General features: G+C 42.1%; 1 protein-coding gene across 1 annotated transcript; it reads left to right on the top strand.

Annotated features, from left to right (window-relative positions):
- Positions 1-1246: 1246 nt before the first annotated feature.
- Positions 1247-19283, top strand: TMEM192 (transmembrane protein 192). Its single transcript, XM_087737927.1, has 6 exons — positions 1247-1381; positions 4163-4309; positions 8382-8646; positions 10666-10800; positions 15146-15248; positions 17623-19283. Exons 1-6 carry the CDS (start codon positions 1340-1342, stop codon positions 17744-17746), a joined length of 816 nt encoding a protein of 271 aa, XP_087594053.1. The 5' UTR covers positions 1247-1339; the 3' UTR covers positions 17747-19283.
- The last annotated feature ends 1037 nt before the right edge of the window (positions 19284-20320 follow it).

The following is a 20320-nucleotide window of genomic DNA, read 5'->3' on the forward strand; positions in this document are numbered from 1 at the left end:
TGAAGAAACCCATACCTCAAAAGCAGCTTTTCCCCTTTGGCACTTTTGCACTCTCTCACGAGAGGCAGAGCCATGCCAGCTGTTCAGGGTGACAGCCCTGGCTTCTCTTAAATAGTACACATAGAACAATTCCAACCTGGCGATGATACTATCTTGCTGTCTTTCCAGCCCCTCTCACAGCTTTGATCCTCTTCGGTGTCCCCACTAACATCAGCTCAAGGCTCAGGGACGGTCTCATAAAGCAAACAGAAGGTTAAGAAACACGAGCAGACGAATGGAGCACACAACAGATAATAAATATGCTGCTTTGTAAACTCATGCTATGCACATGCTTGATCACTGCGGCATTCCAGTCGTTCCTGTTTCAGAAAGGATATAGCTGAAAAAGGCCAGATAAACTAACAAAGATTACCAAAGAATAACTAAAGTGGTCAAGGAGTATTTGGCGTACAAAAGGGCGTCAAGGAGTAATAAGACAGAGATCCATAAAGTGAGTAGCATGGACACCATGAGCGGCCATAGTCTCTCTCAAGAAGAAAGGGTTATAAAATTAAATTAGCAGCGGGCAGGTTTTAAAGAAAACTTGTTTCTTCACAAAATATACAACTGGGCCAGAAATATCTTTGATGACTTATTATGTGCCTTGTGCATGCCAAAACTTTCCATGGTCTGAAGGGGCAACCAGACACAATCACGCAGAAGAGATCCACTGGAAATAATTAAGTGCATAGACTCTGCCCCTTCCTCACCAAGTCCCTGCAGACAAACAGCTGGCAACGGGAAAATGCTCCGCACAGCAAGCTGAAGGCAGCACTACGCTGCCTTTATCCCCGTGGTTTTTGCTAGGCGCCTGCTGCTGTTTACTCTCACTTACTTTCCGCTGCCCGCCGCGCCACCTGAGCCAGCTGCCTGGCAGGGACACCGGCCCTGGGCCTGCATTCACGGCCGGCGGCCCCCCGCTGCTGAGTCACCTGGACGGGGCGGGCTCGGGGGGCACAAGTTTGGGCCCCGGCTGCTGGCTTACCGCCCCCGCTCCCTGCGGTGGGCACTCCCCGTCCCCTGGGCAACACACACGGCCTGGCTTGGGCCGGGGCTGGGCCCCGACCGGGCGGGGCGGGGCGGGGCGGGGCGGGGGCTGCCTCTCGGCCACCGCCCGCGGACAAGGCCCCGCCCCGGGGCCGGCGCTGCGGCGCCGCTCGGGCCCAATAGCGGCCGTGGGCGCTAATGGTGGGGTGGGGCGGGGCGGGGCGGCGGGGCCTGCGCCGAGGCCAGCCGGCGGTCGGGCCGCGGCAGGGAGGGCGGTTAAATACAGCGGGGGCGGCTGACGTCGGAAGCGGAGATGGCGCTGCCGGCGGGGAGGCGGCGGCAAGACCTGGACAACGTGAGTGCGGGCCTGCGCGGCGGCGGTTCCCGCTGGGGTGGGCGGCCGGGCCGCCGTTAGCGGCGGGCGCAGCTGGGGGAGCGCCTCGCCTTCCGTTTCGTCTCTTCCTCTCGCTCCTCTCCGTTGTTCTCCACGCTAAGCGCCGGGGGCTGTGTCTGCTTCCGGGGGAAGCCCCCGGCCCGGGAGTCTCGGAAACGGCCGCTTCGGAAGTCGGGAGGCCGCCGGGGCCGCTCCCTGCCCGGGCCTCGCCGCCCCCCGCGCTGCCTGCGGGCAGGGGCCGCTGCCCCTCCCCAGCCGTGCTTGAAATACCCCCAAGTAACGGGGATGTGGGGTTCTTTTTAATCGAGGTTATTAATTTAATCGAGGCTGGTCGTGCAGCTTGTTTCTGTCTTGTGGGTTGTGTTTTCCCCAGCCGGATCCCGTCGGTGCGATCTCTGCTTTGCACGCTGCGCGCTGGCGTGCCCGCGGCCTTTTTCTGTTTGTTTGGGTGTTTCCCGCCCCCCGCAGCTGCAGCCTGCGCGGGCTTGGCTCTGCCTGCTCCCGCCTGCCCCTGCCTCCTCCTCCTCCCCCTCCTCCCCCCCTCCCCCCCCCGGTGCCGGGCTCTGCCGAGGTGGTCGCGTGCTGGAAATGGGTCAGGGAGCCGAGAGGCTGAAGCCTTACCCCGTGCTTGTGGTAACTTCAGGGCCTAACAGAAGGCCTGTTTTATTTAAGGCGTTTTGGTTTTTAACAGCTGTGGTTTTGGTTCATCTGAATTAATGAAACCTGTGTTTGATCTAATTGGGGCACTTTACTAGATTTTTCTTAATGTCAGGTTGACTGCACGGCATGGTCATCTCTCTTGCTTTAATTCTCCTCCTCCCCATGTTGCCTGTAATAATATCTGCTCAGGGAGGTTATGTCATCCAGCGCTTCCTAACTAGCTGTACTTCAGGATGCGAAGACGAATTGTAGCTGGTCTTGCAGTAAGGAACATGGGCAAACATGTTCTGATAAAGCTCTGTCTGTGAAGGCGTGTGCTGATCTGTCCTGGTATTGCAGAAGTGATGAGTTCACCTGTTCCCATGAGACCGAGGATACTGTCCTAAGGAGGATCACTGCCTCTGTGGGAGGTGCGAGCTGTTAATTCTGCTATTAATTCTGTGTTGGGGAGGAATGAGGCAAGATGGCTTGGCTGCTGGAGTGCTGGTCCTGTGCACTTGCTTTCAGAGCTTCAAACTATACCTGGCCCCTGAAAATGGGGGATGAGGGACAGAGGGCATCTTTGTACTTGTGCTTCTGGGTTTTATATCAGTGACATAAGAGGAGTGCCATTTGTAAAACTTTAGGCCTGCAGTAAAAGGTTGTCTTACCAGGCAGGTATTTCAGCAAGGGTTGTTTACAGTCAAAGGCTAGGCTAATTAAAAGGCATCAAATAGGTAAGGGAGGCCTGTACACACTCTTCTATGGTTGGGCAAGTGTGGCATTCACAGTACTAAAATAAAACTGATTGCTGACTGAAACGAGCCTTGATGACTAGTTCCTTTGCTATAAGCAGCTGTCCCTAGGTGAAATAACACTGGGGAGTCAATCTACATTGTCCTGGTTAATATGAAGTATAAACCTAGGTCTAATACAAAAACTTCTTTACCTTTCTTCTTGTGCTAGTGTCTAGAAGAATGATGTGCCTCACTTCTCTTGAGGCTTATGCTGCTTTCTGTCATGGTGAGGAGAAGTCCTCAGTTTAAAAACAGTAAATATCCCAGTGAACCCTGGCGTGTCTCTCTGAATAGTCAGAAGTGGGATGGGGCCTGCCCTTGTCTTGTTCTGGGCTGTGATCAGCCAGGTGCAGAGCAACCCAAACTTAACTGGGAATCTTGAGTTTCTTTATCTTTTGAAGCAAGTCATAGCATGGGACATAACAGGATGCTAAGAGGGGGACCTGAGCAGTTGGAGCATTCATAGTGGCTGTCTATGTTCAGCTTAAGATGCAGTGAATGCCTGTGTCCTGGCCTGGAAGAAGCAGAGATGCATAACACTGGGGCAAGTTCCTTGTCCACAAAGAAAGGTTTTTCCCTCCACCCATACTTACTTTTGCCTTTTACTTAAAAAAAAGTAAAAGGTACTTCTAGAAACTTACATAGCCAAAACATCTGAGCTGAATGTGAAGTCAAAGCCCCAGTACTTGGTGCCCACGTGAGAAGTAAGGGCTGCATGCTCTAGCGAAAGCAGAGAATGTCTTGCCCAGCACTTGGTGGCATCTTTTTCCCTCCGAACTGCTGCTTCTTTCTTGTCTGGGTTCAGTTTGAACTACTGCTGCAGGCGTTTTTGACATGACAGTAGTGTCGGTGGCTGGATCACTTGAAACTGTTACTGTACACTGCGGTTAGAGGCAATAACAAAGACAGCTAGAGTTGGATGAAGTAAGAATAACAAGGGGTTTTATAGTACCTGTGTAAAGTGCGTGAGAAAGACTTTGTTTACATGAAAAGGTGGAAAAAGTGACATACTAATACTTCTGGCCTCTCTCAGGACTGATGCTCAAATACTTGTAATAATTTTAAAGACTAAAGTTCCTGAAGACTCAGTGTGATGCTGGCAGGTAGATTAGTGTCAGATTCCTCAGGGGCTGAGTTCTTATGTAAAGATGCAAAGAGTTTACCTAGAATTTAAGAGCTTGTCTCCAGATACTAACCTAGCTTTTTTCCCCCAAAGCCTGATTTGCTAACAGAAAACTGCTAAAACTTTGTACTTTGCTTTTAGAGCTTACCTGTTATTACTCTTTGCCCTCCTCTTCTGTTCCAGGGTTCCTTGGAAATAACACAGAGTTTAGAAGATGATCCTCTACTGGATGCACCGCTTATTTCATCTCATACATTGCATTCCCAACTGAGGCCAAGATTTCATGCTATCCCAGCAGTTCTCCTTGCCAATTTTCTGTTGCTAATACATGTAAGTTTAAAAAAGCGTGATTTCCTTATGAAAATTTGCTGTCTCTGTTCTGAATTCTTATGGGTCATGTAGACAGTTCTCCTGAGACTTGTATGCACTGTTCTTCCAAACCAGTGAAGTCTTCCTTGCCAATGAATTTTGATAATGTATATGCTACACAATACTTGCTGTGTTCTCATTCTGATTGTTTGTTGGTGCTAACATGCTATGATATGTCTTGTTAGGAAGAAAAACCTATTAAGTAGTAGTTCTTTTATGCTATTGGAAATGTACTTGTAAAATATTACTGCTGTAGGAGTGCTTAGACTAGTTACAGAGGGCTAAGATAACTTTGCCATGCCTTCTGGAGGCTGAACTTAATTTCACAGGGAAGACTTAAAGTATTTGTTACGGTAACTAAACAGGTAAAGTTGCACTTGTTCCAGGGGTTTCACATGGTAGTGGATGGAGAGATAAAGGAATCCATGTTACTTCCTGCTCTGACTCCTGGGGGTTAAGGGTGAAAAGTACAGATAAAGGACAGATCTTGTACCTAACAGTATGAAGACCTTTTTGAGACTGGTAAGCAGAAGTAGAGGGACTCCTGCCTAGTAGTGAGTTTATCCTTGGTAAGCTGAAGAGGCTTATTGTTGCTTGTGAGCATGTGGAAACCAAACATGAAGAAAGGGTGAAGAGTTCTGATCTGAAGATGTAACTGAAATGGTACTTGCATGGTGCTTAGGGACATGGTTTAGTGGTGGACTTGGTAGTGTTAGGTGAATGGTTGGACTTGATGATCTTAAGGGTTTTTTCCAACCTAAATGTTTCTATGATTCTATAATGCCACTAACACTGATGTGAAGATAGTGTGTGTATAAAGCCAGAGAGTGCACAAGACATGTATGTGTCGCTGGCTATTTTAGACCTTCATTTGATCACTGACAAAAAATGCTGTGCCCAGTGCTCTGCCAGAACTTTAAAAGCACATACCAACCTCCAAGGTTTCTCTTTGGGCAGCTGCATAAAGCTGTTCTAACAACATGCCCTGGCCTTCTAATTTCAGAAGTAAATGTTTTGTGGACTTCCTAGTAATATCAAGAAATGTCCCCCTGTCTGTCAGGTAGACTTAGGAAAGACTTCTGCTGTTCCTTTGAATGAACTACCAAAATTCCCAATGTAAACTGCATATTCAGCTTTATTCCCTTCCACTAACGGAAGAATGCTGGTGCCATCCCATTAGGATGGCACTTGAAATCTGCATTATGAAGGTAGACATTCCTATTGGTAGTAGAGCAGTAAATGTTTTTCCACCTAGCCTTGGGGCCTTACTGCCTACTACCATAATGGATGTGGCCAAATATCAGTCACTAGGAAACTGCTGACTCTTCTGTCCCCATCACTTCCCCTCTCCTGCAATGGAGAGAAGTATGGGGAGGTGAAGAGAAAGAAAACTGCTGAGGCCTCTATCAACACACACTCTTCCAGGTAAAGTCTTGCTGCTGTTGCTCAACCTGCTGCAGTGGCCACTTGGTCCTTGGAGCAAAATGGAGAAGTATCCTTTTCAGTTAGTGAAATACAGTATTATAATTGCCACATAAAATGGTGCTTTCTCTCTTGCTGAAAAGGTGGATGGGGAAAACAAGCTTATTGACTTCCTTCCCCTCTGCTTCTGCAAATGTGCAGAAACCTTGTGGAACATGGAGACACCAGGTTAGCCTCTGATGCACAGCCTGCCAAAGGGGCAAGTCTCCTGGAGAAGTTAAGCCACCATAGTATTATGCGGTAGAGTTGTAATGTGTCATGGAAGTAATTTGTGTGTAACTTGGAGTATTTCTTCTCCACCTTCCTGTGCCAAGAAACGGGGTTCGGCAGCAAATAGCTGCTTCAGTGCAGCTGCCTAGTTACATACAATTCTGGAGTGTGTGCATAGGATATGCTGGAGTATGGTGGGGCTGGGTTTTTGAGTGGCTTTCCTTTTGCCAAGCCTTGCTTTTCTGCAGGCTTCTGGCTCCTATCAGGAGACTCTGGAGAGCAGTGTAAAGTGTACAGGCTAGAAATAATTTCTTTATATAAACCCTGTCTTTCCTTAATCCTCTCTATTTATGCCCATACACAAAACTGAACTTAAATACTACTCCAAGAATAACTTTTTGTATATTAAAAATACCTTGTATTGGGGTGAAGCACCTGTTGTTGGACTACCCTAAAATGTAAGCAAAGCATCTTTAATAAATGCCATCCTTAATGCCAGCTGTTTCCTCTTATATACACTGCTGTAATAGGTCAGTAGAGCTGCAATGCTAGGCCGGTCCTGCTCATATGAGTTAAATATAGCTGTTTTCTGTACTGAAATACATTCCTAACACCTGGAGGGAGTAGAACTAGATGCATTACTGTTTTAAAATGGCAAACCAAACAGTAAATGGACCAAGTAAAATACAGGTTAGCTGGATTTTTTTCTTAGCTTTGTAAGAAAAGGAGGTGGTAAAATAATAGATTAAATGAATATTTTGTTGATAACACTCCCTCTTATTTCACTTCTTAATCTAGCTACTTAACCCATCTCAAAGTAATCTGGGATTTAATTTGCATTTGAAGTAGCAGTCTTTTGGATAATACAGAATACACACTCCTTTTCTTTCCCCTCCCACCTTCTACCCCGACTGTGCTGTGTAATGTCTCTTCTAGGTATTCATGATTGTGTGGCAGTTAGTTATTCCCCCTTCTTCCTCCCTCCAGTTAACTAACTCTACTTGCAACCAGAGCAAGATAAAGGCAGTTCATATCAAGAGTAATTAAGTGGTTCTGGGAAGTTAACTTCTGTGAAGGAAGTTGCTTGAGAAATGACAAAAATATGAAAAATAAGTTCAAGGGGCTGGTGGGCTTTTGGATATTCATAGAATTAAGTATGGCAACAAAGCTAGCAAATGAAAATAAGACACTTTCTTCCACCTTCAGTTCTGATGCATTTCTAGCAGTTATGAGATGCAGAACATTAGACACATTTTTAAGCTAAGTATATTAGAGGTATTGCACTTCTGCATACTTGAGGCAAATTCTTTTTTTGTTGTATGTAGAAGAGCTCAATTTATTTCTGTATTGGTAAGACATTTTTTGTCTTCAGTTCTCTTTTAAAATATTCGTATTCTGTAGAATGAAAACAGGCTGAGAAAGTACCATATTTTCTTGATCACTTAATGAAAACAGTAGAGAGTATTTTTCTGTGACAAAAACATTCTATAAGCATTAAAAAAAAGCCCTGTCTGTATACATATATTCCAGATAATGTGCACCCAAGACTCTGCCTTCTAGTTGGCCAAAAGATTGCTGATGCACACTTGCTGATGATGAAAATCTGGAGAAAAGTCTAGAAGACAGGAGAAATGGCATAATGGCACTAGTCTGAAAGGACAAGTACAATCTGATTATAGTCTGATCATTCTGACATAAGTTCTGAGCAAAATGGAAAAACCTGATAGTAAATATACTAAAGAATGATTACCAACTGGCAAAGATGCCTACCCAGTGTTAATAATTCGTAAGTTACTATGATGATGTTTCACTTTTTTTCTAATGTCAAAACCTGGAGATTATTTTTAATGTGTATAATAAAGGGTTGATTTTCACTTAATCTTGGGCTGTTCTGCAAAGCAGTAACAAGTGTAATTGAATGAGTCTAAGAAGATGTGATTTTTTTTTTTGGGGCAGTATAAATCAAGGTCCCCTTAAAATAAAAGACATAGTAAAGAGGGTCCAGAAATAAGATAAATTCACTGCAAAGGGGAGACTCGGGGAACAATGACATTGATTTAGAGGAAGTCCTGGGAAGAGTGGTGATTCTCAGCTCTGTTCAGCTGGAGACTGGTTGTGCTCCTGGAAGACAATTTTACTACTTCGCAGTTTCAATCACCAGTATGCTCCCAGAATGACATGTAGTGGTTGTAGTAAGTGGCTAAGTTTTTTATACATTATCTCAACTCTAATAAAATCAATTCATTAAGTAATGCAAAAGGAATAAATTATATAACCCTATCTTTTTTTATCATTAGATGTTGACTTTAAGAGTTTTCTTCTCTCTTCCCTTCTCTTCCAGGTTGCTTTTGTTGTTCTAGCATTTTTAGCAGCTATGTTTTGTTCTTACCCCAATCCCAATCAGGATAAGTGCCCTGGAAACTATACTCACCCACTTAAAGTGCAGACTGTCATAATCACTGCTAAAGTAATTCTGTGGATCCTGCATATTTGTTTTGAACGATACATCCAGCACCACCACAGTAAAGTCAGAAGCAGAGGCTACTTCTCAATATACCGATCAACAAGACATCTAAAAAGGCTTCCATTGCTGATACACTCCACAGGTGAAGTGAACTTGTTTTCCTGTTTTTCTTCTAAAGCTTTAAACTATGACATAATAGACTGAACAGTTTATATATAATGTATATTATGAACTTTTAAAAACCTGCCTGTGAGCATTTATAAGTGCTATTTATTTTAGTCAGGTGGACCTCCTGACTGACCTTTCTAGCCTACCAGGTGCATGTTGTAAAGAACTCTTTGTAGTGGAAAAATGCCCACAAGTGTGAAGTTGAGTAAAACATCTAGTCTTAGAATGTTCAGCCAGCAAGGTCTGTGTTTGGCTCCTAGTGATCTTGATTTGCATACTCATTTGTCTAGTTGGATATGTGGCAAGACTGCTAGTCCTTCCAAGAAGTGTGTTACTCTTCTTTTCAAGCTCAGCAATTCAAGTAGAAACAGATGAATTGCCTCTTGCTCAACAGCTGTCTGAAATCAGTAAAATAAGCAATTTTCTAATCTCCAGTGTGGCTATGTGTAACATTCAGCACTACTTCTGACTGCTTTTTTGTGCGGACAAAGGGTGGTGTATGGGAGTGGTTTAACTTTATATATCTGAAGTTACATCACTGACCAATGAAGCTGAAAGAAGCGTTGGTACAATTAGCTGGTGTAGCTTTTCTAACAAACTACTTGAAGAAATCAAAAATCTATCTAACTTGAGGGGATTTTTTCAAACAGAAATATCAGGGGAAAAGGGAACAGTGGTGGTTTTTACAGTATTTTTGCCTCTTGTCCCACCTCCCTTCTGTAAATCTTCTGAATAGCTGTAGTAGAAATTTTTTCACCAGAATTGATAAGTTAGATGGTCCTGCTTTATATAAAACCCTAGGTTTCTTTCCATCCAGTCACTAAAACAGCTAGTCAACTTGATGAATGTGCGAAACTTCAGGCTCTGGCCACTAGATAGAGCTCTGAAGATAAAGATGTGTTTGGAGTGCAGTGACAAAATCAGGCTACAGCAGGCTTAAGGATGTTTCAGAAGGGTAAAGGACTATTTCTGCCTATTGCAATGTAATCTGGAGTACTTAGACTTGTCTTCAGTCTTAGATGAAGCGTACTTCTCCCCTACCAGACAAACTCAGGGCTTGTGTAAATGTTCAGGTGCACTCAGTTGGGTGCTGTGGACTCTTGATGTAAACAATTTGTAGTTCAGAAGGTGGTTAACTCCATTACTGCAAACTCCCTGCCATGCTGATTGCTGCTGATACCACTTCCATCCTGACAGTTCAGTTGCCTAAAGCAGTATGAAAGATAACTGTCCAGTCCCCTAGCTACATTAATGGTCTAACACACTTAGTGCTTTATCCAGACACTGGTTATAGCATTTCCACAGGAAAGAAAAGAACATTTCACACTCTGTATCAGAGGAGAAGAGGGTGTGTAAAGAATTAAGAATGCTTGTTAGGTCTGTAATTCAACACTTGCTCTCCTTGACTAATTGTGTTCATTTCAGTTAAACTTTCAGTAACTTGCAAGTATTAAAATAATAGCCAGGCAACTGGAAGCCTGTGCAATTATCTCCCTGTGAAAGGAAGGTGTTTGGGTTTTTGCTCTGTTTTGCTCATTTAAATACATTCAAATCCACCACTTGAAGGAAAACACCCTCTCACTTTGAATTGACTGATGTGACCTCTTAGGAATTGAAAGAAATGAATAGTGTCCAAGCAGATTTGGGGATGGATAGCAGTAATAAGGCTAGAAACTGTTTAAGCCCACCCATGTATCTTAGGTATTTCTAGTGCGTTTCTTTCATTCTTGTTTTTAAGTCAGAACAATCTATAAGAAAACTTGTAATTCTCTACCATTAGTCACATGCTGAAAACCTCATTTTGCTGCTAGCAGTTGTAAGCTTGCATCACCTGTGTAAGGAAATTAGCCAAAGAGGCAAGTATAGTATGAAATGGAAAAGCATTACTGAAATGTTGCAGCCTAATGCAGATACTGGGGATGAGAGAGTACTAAGTTATTTTCAACAGCTAATGCCATTGTTACACCTGTAAAGTATAACCTTTGTTTTCTAGGTAATGCAGCCCTGCTTTTGATTCTGTCAATGCAGCATTCCTTTCCTGACCACAGTAGAGTGTACCTGTATCTTATCCTGGGAGTCCTGGGCCTGGAGCTGATTAGCTCCCTGACATGCCTAGTGATTTACACAGGTGAGAGAGGCAATTTTTCCTTCTTGAGTGAGACTTGTTACAGCTGCTACTCAGCTCTTTTGTTTGCCCTCACAGTAGCTCACTTAGTGTACCCCAAGACACTTAACTGCAATTATAAATACAGAATAATTCTGTGCTTGTAGGAGAACTAAGGCAATTCCAGAATAAATGGGAAGGTTGTCAGGCTTGATTTAATCTCCAAGTGCTGCTAAATGAAAGCTCCGTGTTACCTCAGAGTTGTTGATCCAGTGAAGTGGTGATAAATGCATAATTGTTGCAAAAGCATCCCGTGAACAGGCTTGTTTGTTTAGAAGTGTGTTCTCAAATACATGCACCACAAGCTGTGAAGCAGTAAGAGCTAACTGGCTTTATCAGAACTGCTGCTGGGATTTACATGTGGGACTTGCATAGTTGATAGTATAATGTGCCTTACTCTTCAGACTCTTCCTCTTTCCCTGGTTCCACCTCAAAAGCTTAAGTTCCTCTCCGTTGCTAAAAAGGAACATTCCCTCTAAAGTTAAAAAAAAAAAATTGTGGCTTTTGGGATCTGTGCTAATACCAAAATAAGATACTGCATCATAAAACTGTGAGGCATTGCTTTGTACTTTCACTGTTGGCTTGTGAGGTTATCTGCTTTTTGGTATAATTTATGAAGACTTGATAAATCTCCATTAAACTATTGCAGGAGTATCTAAAATGTTGATTGATAAATGCTTGAACCAAATAGTTTTCTCTAATCTCATCTTAAAAACTATTTGGGTTTATGGCTTGCATTAACTCAAATGAAAATAACTAGATTGAAAAAAACATTGAAAAGGTACAAGACACTAAAAAACTCAATTTTTTTCATCCCAAGAAAACCAGGGATGTTTACTGTGAAGTCCATGTCTGTTTAAATGACATGTAGTTCCTGCTCTTGAGTTAAATAGTTTATACTCCTGCTTCTGAGATGCTGCTTTCTGATTATTTACAGCTACAGACAAGGAGATGACACCTTAGCCAAGTAGCTTCAGTAGCACTGATTTCTCTGGGAGGAAAAAAAAAAACAATATGCAAAACTTTATTTGCTTCTGACTTCTAATCAAACAGGAGGAAGGATGGTGGAAATGCCTCCTTCAGGACTGCATGAAGCTTAAAGTAAAAGCCATTTCTATGGTAGTCAGTATTTGTGTTAATCTGACTTCTTTTGTGATTTCATAATTAGTAATTAATATAGGATGTCCTTTTTTGGAGAAGAAAACTTTGTTGTGTTCTTAGTAATGTAATGACACAGAGAAATGCTGCCAAGTAGCTTGGTCACCTAGGAAATGAAATGTATTCTTGACTTTCCTGCAACAACACTGAAATAAAAGTGCACCAAGAAGTAAGGTCCCAGCTCTAAACTGTGTCCTCCTCTTACAACTGTGCTGAGGCCTGAATGCTGTAGGCTTGTCAGGCTTACCCCTGAATGGACCAGCATGACTCAAGTAGGCTAACTGTCCTCTGGAGGAATAAAGGCAATGATGAGGGAACACAAGCATGGCAGTCCTAGAGAACTATTCCAAGAATGCTGGAGATCATCCCTTCTTTGCATACGCATACTTACTTTCCTGGGAAACTCAGGAAATAAGAGATAAATTGCAAAACTTTAATAAAACGTCAGGAATTCCTGTGAAACGTTATTTCTTACCCTGAGGCCTCTTGGAGCTCAGAGCTACATTGTGTCTCTTACCCTGGCAGAAAAGGGTAAGTGACTGCAAGAAAGTTGACCTTCACAATATTAAGGTCTGAGCCTGGACTCCCATAAGAGCTCTCAAACTACTTTTCTGCATATTTGTCACTAAAAGGGTCTCATTTCCTAGCTTGTACTGTGCCAGTTCCTGTGCCCACGAAATCCATTGACGAACTTATACTAGGAAGTTGTGGGGTGCAATGTTTCACTTTCCAACTGAAGGAGGCTTGATGAAGGGTCCAGTGAGTCCTGGAACAAAGGTGAAGGAGGGACAGAGCTACATTGCTAGGAAGGAGTAAGGCAGTCTCTTTAGGCAAACAGCCACCTTATTTCCTGAGCTTCCCCAAAACAACAGTCTAAGCTTCATTCTCTAAAGCTTGGTGTGCAAACCCAGGGCTAACTTTTATGTAACTTAACACTTACCTCGAGGTGGGGAAGACCTCCATTCACCCTAGGTTGCCTTCTCCAGTGGGTAGTGTAACTTGCTTTCTTGTTCTCCATCCCAATATGTGTTGAGGTAAGCCAAGAGACTGCCTGCATGTCTGTCTCTTGTGTGGTCTTTTTTGTTGTTTTTTTAACACTTTAAGCATCAAACTAAAGCTCTGCTGATGCAAAACAACTGTATTTGGCCAGTTTTGAAAATAGCCTGAGAATCTGTAGCAACAGTGACACTCGTAATTTTTTTTTTTCTCTCAAACAGAGCAGACTTTGACTGGAAGCATGAAGCTTCTTTAGTAGGATAATTTTAAGGGCAGTCCTCTGCTCAGGGTTAGAGTGCCCCCTCCAAGGCAAGCACTTAGCAGATACCACTTACTGTTAAGATAGTATCAGCTAATGTAACTGAGCAACAATGGGGAGATTAAGGTCACTTTACACTAGCAACTCATGATCAACCCCTTTCTTGTGTGACCATATTACTCCTGAATTTTGGAGGGAAGGTAGCCCTAGTTCATACCTCATTTCTCCACTGTGGAATAATTTATTTCTTAACTACTAGAATGAGGTATAAATGCTTATCTATAGAGGGTTCATGTACCTGACTTATTTTCATTTAAATATTACTGCCTCACAAATGAAAGTGGTAGCATGGAATACCTGACTGTAATTCTAGATATTTCTTGTTGTTTGTTGGAGGTGTTTTATGAATTGAATGATTCACAATGTCGTGGGAAGTACTACTGCCTTTCTTAAAAATCTCTATTCAGCAGTGTAGGTATATATAGCTGTAGGATGCAGAGGCAGGGATTTGGAATTCTACAAGGAATTGCTGTGATTAACCTATAGCAGACTTGACATACATAAATTTGACATACATAAATCGTTCAAGTGAGGTAAATGTGCATGGAATGAAGTATGATAGACAGCTCTAAATGTCAACTTACAATAGTAAGTTTGTTATTGATAGGATAGGGAGTGAAGCTTTAAAAGGTTTACTAAATATATGTATTTAATGACTTTCTTACATACTTCTAATATCACTTGAATAAAAGACTAACATTCCCACAAACAATGCATGTTGGGAATTCCACATCCATTCCTTTGTGGCTTTATTTGTAGAGGAATACCATCATAGAAATAACTAACCTTTGAGCCTGACCTGTAGTAGTTAACCTCTGGGGGGTCTTAGCATTGTTTTAGCAGGGTGGCCTGTAATAAACCCCATCATATTCTTGACTTGTAAGGACAGTCTTTTTCTGCTGCAGTAATGTGGATTTCTCATGGAGCCAGACTGTAATATTTTAAGTGGCATTAGATGTATTGCTTCACAAGCAGCCCTCACTGCAGTATCCAGATCTCTTGGTACATTCCCTTAATCAGGATCTGATGTTGAATGGCTTCAAATATTTTCAGCTTCCTTCCAGAAATAATGCAGAGGGTGCCTACAGCTTCTCCCACCCATCCCCATTCCATATCTGTTTAAATTTAAACTTAAACTTTTATTCACAGGTGCCCAGGAATGACTTCTGGTTTTGATAGCCAACATTGCAAGGTTCACAATGTGAAGCTGATCAGAGCCACTCTGGTTTGAATACTTAATGGCTTTCTGTAGCAAGTCTGCCCTAGTTTTAGAGCAGGCAGACAAGCTGCTGCTTCACTGCAGGTAGTCTAGTTAAAATAGTATTTATTGAAGAGCTTAAGTTAGAACTTCTGACCTAGATACTAGTATCAAAACTTTTTACAACTTTTTATGGCATGTTGCTTAATTTATGGCCTGAATTTGGAGACGGAATGTCAGTACCCTCTCAAAGGCAACTAAGGTTTCACCCTCTCTTAGGTGACAGATGAAACTTTGCAGATGTTAAGCAGTGTGTTCAAGCTTCCCCATTCAGGTCTTCACTTCACTGTAGTCTTTTAAGCAGTAGGGCTGAAAAAAGAAAAAAAAACAAAAAACAAACAAACAGAAAAAAACCCACCACCACTAACTTATCAAAGCCATTCCAGAAATGAGCAGAGATGGATTCTGCTTTTTCTTTCCTTCTTCCCACTCCCCAGATTCCTTTATTATCTTTCCATCTCCTATCATAAGGCAATCTTGTAATCATCTGTAACAGATTTTTTGTGTTTTACCTTGGTGCCTGGTGATAATGCTTTTTTTTGGTTGCTTTCCAACTAATTCATAAAACTTTGTTGCAGTGAAAATAAGCAATTTCAACCGTGCGAAGCCAAGACCTGACATAATTGAAGAAGAAAAGATGTATGCATACCCTAGTCACATTACCTCAGAAATTGGATTCAGGTAAGACTTTCTGTATTAATCTTGTGCTGTGTTCAGCCATGGTATATAGGTAGCACTGACTAATGTAACTGTATTACTTTCTGTAGACTTACATATAATCTTAAATCTGTCAAGCAAAGTAGAGGTGGAATAATAGTTTTGAAGGGAACTATATGCTTAAGGCTGCTGTTTTACATGCACAGATGAGAAGTAGCACAGGCTTTACTTTCTATGTAGTAATGGTAATTTGTTATGATAAAGAAATCCTCAAACATGGACAGGAATGATTTGACCATTTATGGCTGGCTGCATGAATCTTTAATGTGCTATAAATAACTGGGTTTAATCTGTGTTAGTTGACTGTATATGGGAGCTTGAGGAGAGATACTGGTGTCTTACACTGTTACTTAAATTATGCCTACAGAAGCTTAGCTTCTTCAGCCAGTCTCAGGCAAGGAAATGTATTGTGGGCAGTTGATAGTTGAAGAAGACTTAGCAGCTTTGTTCTGTGCCAGCAGTTTGACATGACATTCTTGCAAAGGATTTTGAATATATTTCCAGTTTGGGAAAGAACTTTAAAGGTGGGTGGGGCACTTAAGAGGTAAGGAAGTTCTCAGTGAGAAGACAGAGAAGCTATCCAACATGAAGCTCACAAGCACTGAGATGTATTGCTTGTTTGTCCTTTGTGTACCTTCTGACTGCTTGAACATCTTCCAATTGCTGAAATAAGTCTGGTATGACTTAACAAAAACCAATCATCAAAACTAATGTGGATTTCCATATAAGAATTTATTTAGTCATACTGTATTAGAAAATTTTTCTTCTGTATGTGTGCCTTAGTAAAAAGTTGAAGTACAGAGATGACTAATCTTTGGCACTTCCCCTGGTGTCACAAATGCAGCCTGCACATGCTTTTATGGAACTTGGAAGTAGATGTCCAGGATACAGGAAGGATTTAGAGTTGTCTTGAGTTTTGATACAATGTCTGACTTCCATTTTGATACAAACACCATGGTGAATGCATAGTGGACTTCATTCCTTTCTCATTCAGCTTCTCCCCTGAGGAATTCTCAAATGCCCAGAGAACAAGCCTGCAACAATGACCAGCTGAGGAAAAGACTGATTATTTTTGATTAAAGAGTGCAAACTTCCTGTGAGAACTGATTGCAAAACAGTTATTTTAATTCAGCTCTATACAACTCTTGACTCTCTTTCCCTTGAGAGTTAAGGTCTATTGAAAAGTGAATCCTGTCAGCCCTTCAGTTGACCCTGGTTATAAGACTGTTTTTTGAATATTATGACCTCTACAACCTAAGCTACTGATCAGGACCTCTTCTGGTGCTTTAAGTTGGTAGTGCAGGTTACTGGTTAAGGTTGCAAGCTTTCTGTCTACAAAACCTGTTCTCTTTACTGTTTCCAGCTTAACTACAGTAGGTTTTTAATTGGACCTGAGCTTTTTTCCACTCTAGCTATCCTCCTCAGCACTTTCTAAGAACTATGAAAAGGACAGTGTTCCTCCACAAAATGCTGTAAGGCTGAGGAGCAATTTTATAAGCTCCAAGATGCTCATGTGTGTACTAAGAAGGCAGATTCCCAAGTCAGCTAGGAAGAAATAATGTGTAAGGGAAGACTGGAATATGCTCAGGCACTGGTACTTCTTGCTGTATTCTTAAAAGGTACTAATATAGGTTTGACAAAATTCTGTGCTTCTACAGATTTTTCTCAACTAACTTGGCTTTACTTAATGTTGCAGTGTTACTATCCTAGTTAAAATGAAGGATATCTGAAAGCTGGAGATATTTGAAGTGGGAGGTTAGCTGTACATGAGGTAGATCTGAAATAGCACAGCTGTTTGGTACTGAATGCTGTTAATGGTTTTAATAGATGATGTCACTGTATATAGTAGTACATCATGTATGCTACTGCAGGTTAATCAAGAAATTTCTGTCTTAAACAGCTTATGATCCCCACAGCTGAATAAAAATACCATGCCTGCTTAAAGTAAGCTTCCTAATGCATTTGGAAAAGGTGCCATGGATTTCTTAGTGCAATTCTAGCATGTTGTCTGGCTCACTAACTTTTAAGTTTGTTAAACAGTAAGAACCCTCATACTACTACAACTTTTCGGTAACTGCCAGGCAGGAAACATGTAACTTGTTTATGTAGACACAGCATGAAGTTTAGCCAAACTTTTTTCTCTTCCTGCTTTCTCATGCAAAATGGAGGTTAAACATAAAGGTGGTGCAGATTGCCTCTTCCCTCAAAAGTTAGCAGAAACGAACAACAGTAAAACTGAAGGAAGCAACTTGTTTAAATACTTGTTAATTAGCTCTGACATTTTGTATGTTAGAAAGCTGCTGTCACTGAAACCCATATTCACTTTTGTTATTTCAAGGGAAAATTCAAGTTTAGAAGAGATAGTTGAGAAGCAAGGAGATGTAATAGAATATCTTCAGAGACATAATGCACTGCTCAGCAAGAGACTATTGGCACTAACATCTCAGCAAATCAAAACTTAACAGTATTTGGAAAACTGCTGCTGGAGCTCTGGAGGGAACACAAGGTAATGGAATATCCAGACTGATTTGTACACATCTCTTCATCATCTTTCACATTTTGAAATGGAAGTTAAGCTGGAAGGATGAGCTCTGCATACACAATAAACCTATTACAACTGGACACTGGCTCCCTTCAAATCATGAGTTCTGAAAAAAGTTCTGGAGCTTCAAGGATTTTTAATTCCTAATAGGTTAAAGTTGGACCTGAGGTAATGGTTTAACTTTGTTCAGTTGTGGCTATTATTTTGTACTGCTGTAACCTTTAAGTGTCAAACTACCAAAGTATTTTATATCTCTACAATACAATTTTTTTCCTCTAGAAAATCTGACTTTGCAAAGGATATCGCTTCAGTTTCTAGTGCAGAAGCTGAGACTAAACATGTTCTGTCACTGAGACATTACTTCCAGTGTTAGAGGTGGTGTACTTCAATAATACTATAAAAGTGATACTTCCTTTCTAGATTGGTCTCCTTTTCTCCTTTGTCAAGAAAAGGAATGAAACTTGCCTGTGCCAGTGGGAAAATTTGGCATCCAGTCTGGGATTTAAAAAAAAAAGGTGGTGGGTGCCCTAGAATGGCAAATCTTGCGTAAGTGTGTGGTACAAACAATGTCATGATAAGCAATGCGAGCAGCTTAGAATTCTGGCTTTAAAATGTGTAAGAGGGATCTTCAGGGCTGATGACTTTCCTGTTACTAGGAGTCTGTGTCAGCTAATAATCAACAAGATTCCTACTCTGCCAACTGAACTAACATAATACAAAAATACTTGAGAGTAAGCTTTTTTCACTGACCTAGTAACTAACTTGTGTTGAATGGGTTTAAGGAGCCTGTTAAACATGCATCAGTTACATGCATCCTTGTTCTTTGACTCTTCAAAAAAAATGCCAGCATCTTGATTCAAAAGCTAAAATGGTGTATGTGGGGAGGTAAAAACCAGCAGAAGACAGAAAGGTCTTCTAGAAATTGGAGAAATTAGAATTTTTGGTTTTATTTCATGGAAAGGCTGGTAAAAAAAAAAAACATACTGTTCTGGGTACTACTTGGTCTACCAGTGTAGACCAAGAACTATTTTAGAAGCCAATACCTCTGTACAGAAGCAGGGTAATCACTAGTCAAAACTGGGAAGAAGGCTCTCATGAGGAGTGATCTTGTAGTTGTATATAAGAAAAAAGAAAATTAAGCCATCCTATTTTGGTTCTAGGGCACATCTTTAGAATAAACTGTTTAGTGTGCAACAAACACGGGGATTGTCTCATTTAAAGGAAAACAATAAAGATTAGAGGTTTTGCTGCTATCCAACACTAAACTGTTCTCCTTAACTGATGTTTCTTGAAAATGCAGCCAAGATTTTATAGTATACATGTGAGGAATACAAATGTTTTGGTTTTAGAACTCAGGTTTTGATGTGGTTGTGTATATCAATTTATATAATTTCTATGAAAAGCAGTAAAATGTGACTGTGAAGTTCATGCACAATAAATGCAACTAAGGAAAAGTGTGAATTCTGTCATTTCTAAGCTCATGTACAGCTGGTGAAGACTGTTCTAATGGGTAAGCTGTTTAATTTTCTGTTATGCTCAAGTTCTCGCAGCAGTTTTGGTACTTAACCTGTTATGGCAAGGGTAGCTGTGTGCTCATTTTGAAGCTTTAAGTTTCATTTTATTCTTTCCTGGGTAATGTTCTTCCATCAGACTTCAGACTGCTGTTTCTCTCCAACATAAAGGAATAGGCTGCATAGTGCAGCAGAACTACTTCACTGTATTTTGAGGGTGTTGCCCATACCCTCTTCCCCTTCATGACTGCTTAAGGTAAAACCAGCATTGCTCTCTATGGAACACAGCAGCTGGAAAGCAAAGTGCAAGTTGTCACGTGTGACCATGCACATCTCCTGCCCTTTGTAACTTACAGCTCTCCATAAGGACATAAATGATTAACAACTTGCAACAAACACTCCCCATTTTTCAATTTTATCATACCCCCACTGTATCTTGGTTTTGTAGTATGTTTAAGCTTCTGGGGGGAAAAAAAAAAAAGGCTTTTCACAGTTGTGAAAAAGATTTACTACTTGTACTAAACACTTCCTAACCTCCGGCCCTGGCAGGGCTACACCCCATTGTCCATAGGAGCTACCGGAGCATGGCAAGGGCTGCGTGCACCGGTGAGCATCAGCCCCAAGCGCCTTCGCTGGCACCTTTGTGCCAGAGGGCCCAGGGCAAGGCCCTGCCCTGCTCCCAGGCCCCCGATTGCCACCGGCTCCGTGGGAGAGGCAACGCGGTGGCCTGCCCGGCCACAAGGCGTGCTGTGATGCTACGTGTGTGTTGTGGTGTCATGGCAGTGCGGTGTGGCAGGCTGGGTGTTGTAGGCCGGCTGGGTGACGGGGACCCGCCTGCGCCCGCAGCTGCCCTGGCACCGTTCTCCCGACCGAGCCCATCGGCCTGCGGCGGAGCTGACCAGGGAGATGCGATCCATAAGCTGGCGCTTAAAATGCAATGTAAAAGGGGCAAATGGCGGCGGTGGTGCTCAGCTGTGGCCTCG

Source organism: Nipponia nippon, unplaced genomic scaffold (assembly GCF_047370975.1).
Source record: "Nipponia nippon isolate SJK-2023a ecotype South Korea unplaced genomic scaffold, ASM4737097v1 scaffold_6, whole genome shotgun sequence".
NCBI classification, from domain to species: Eukaryota; Metazoa; Chordata; class Aves; order Pelecaniformes; family Threskiornithidae; genus Nipponia; species Nipponia nippon.

Excerpts from the sequence above, each read along its gene's own strand:
- TMEM192 (XM_087737927.1), top strand. The coding sequence starts at position 1,340 with ATGGCGCTGCCGGCGGGGAGGCGGCGGCAAGACCTGGACAAC. Across the intron at positions 1,382-4,162 it reads GGCGGCAAGACCTGGACAAC|GGTTCCTTGGAAATAACACA; the intron begins GTGAGTGCGGGC and ends CTTCTGTTCCAG. Across the intron at positions 10,801-15,145 it reads ATGCCTAGTGATTTACACAG|TGAAAATAAGCAATTTCAAC; the intron begins GTGAGAGAGGCA and ends ACTTTGTTGCAG.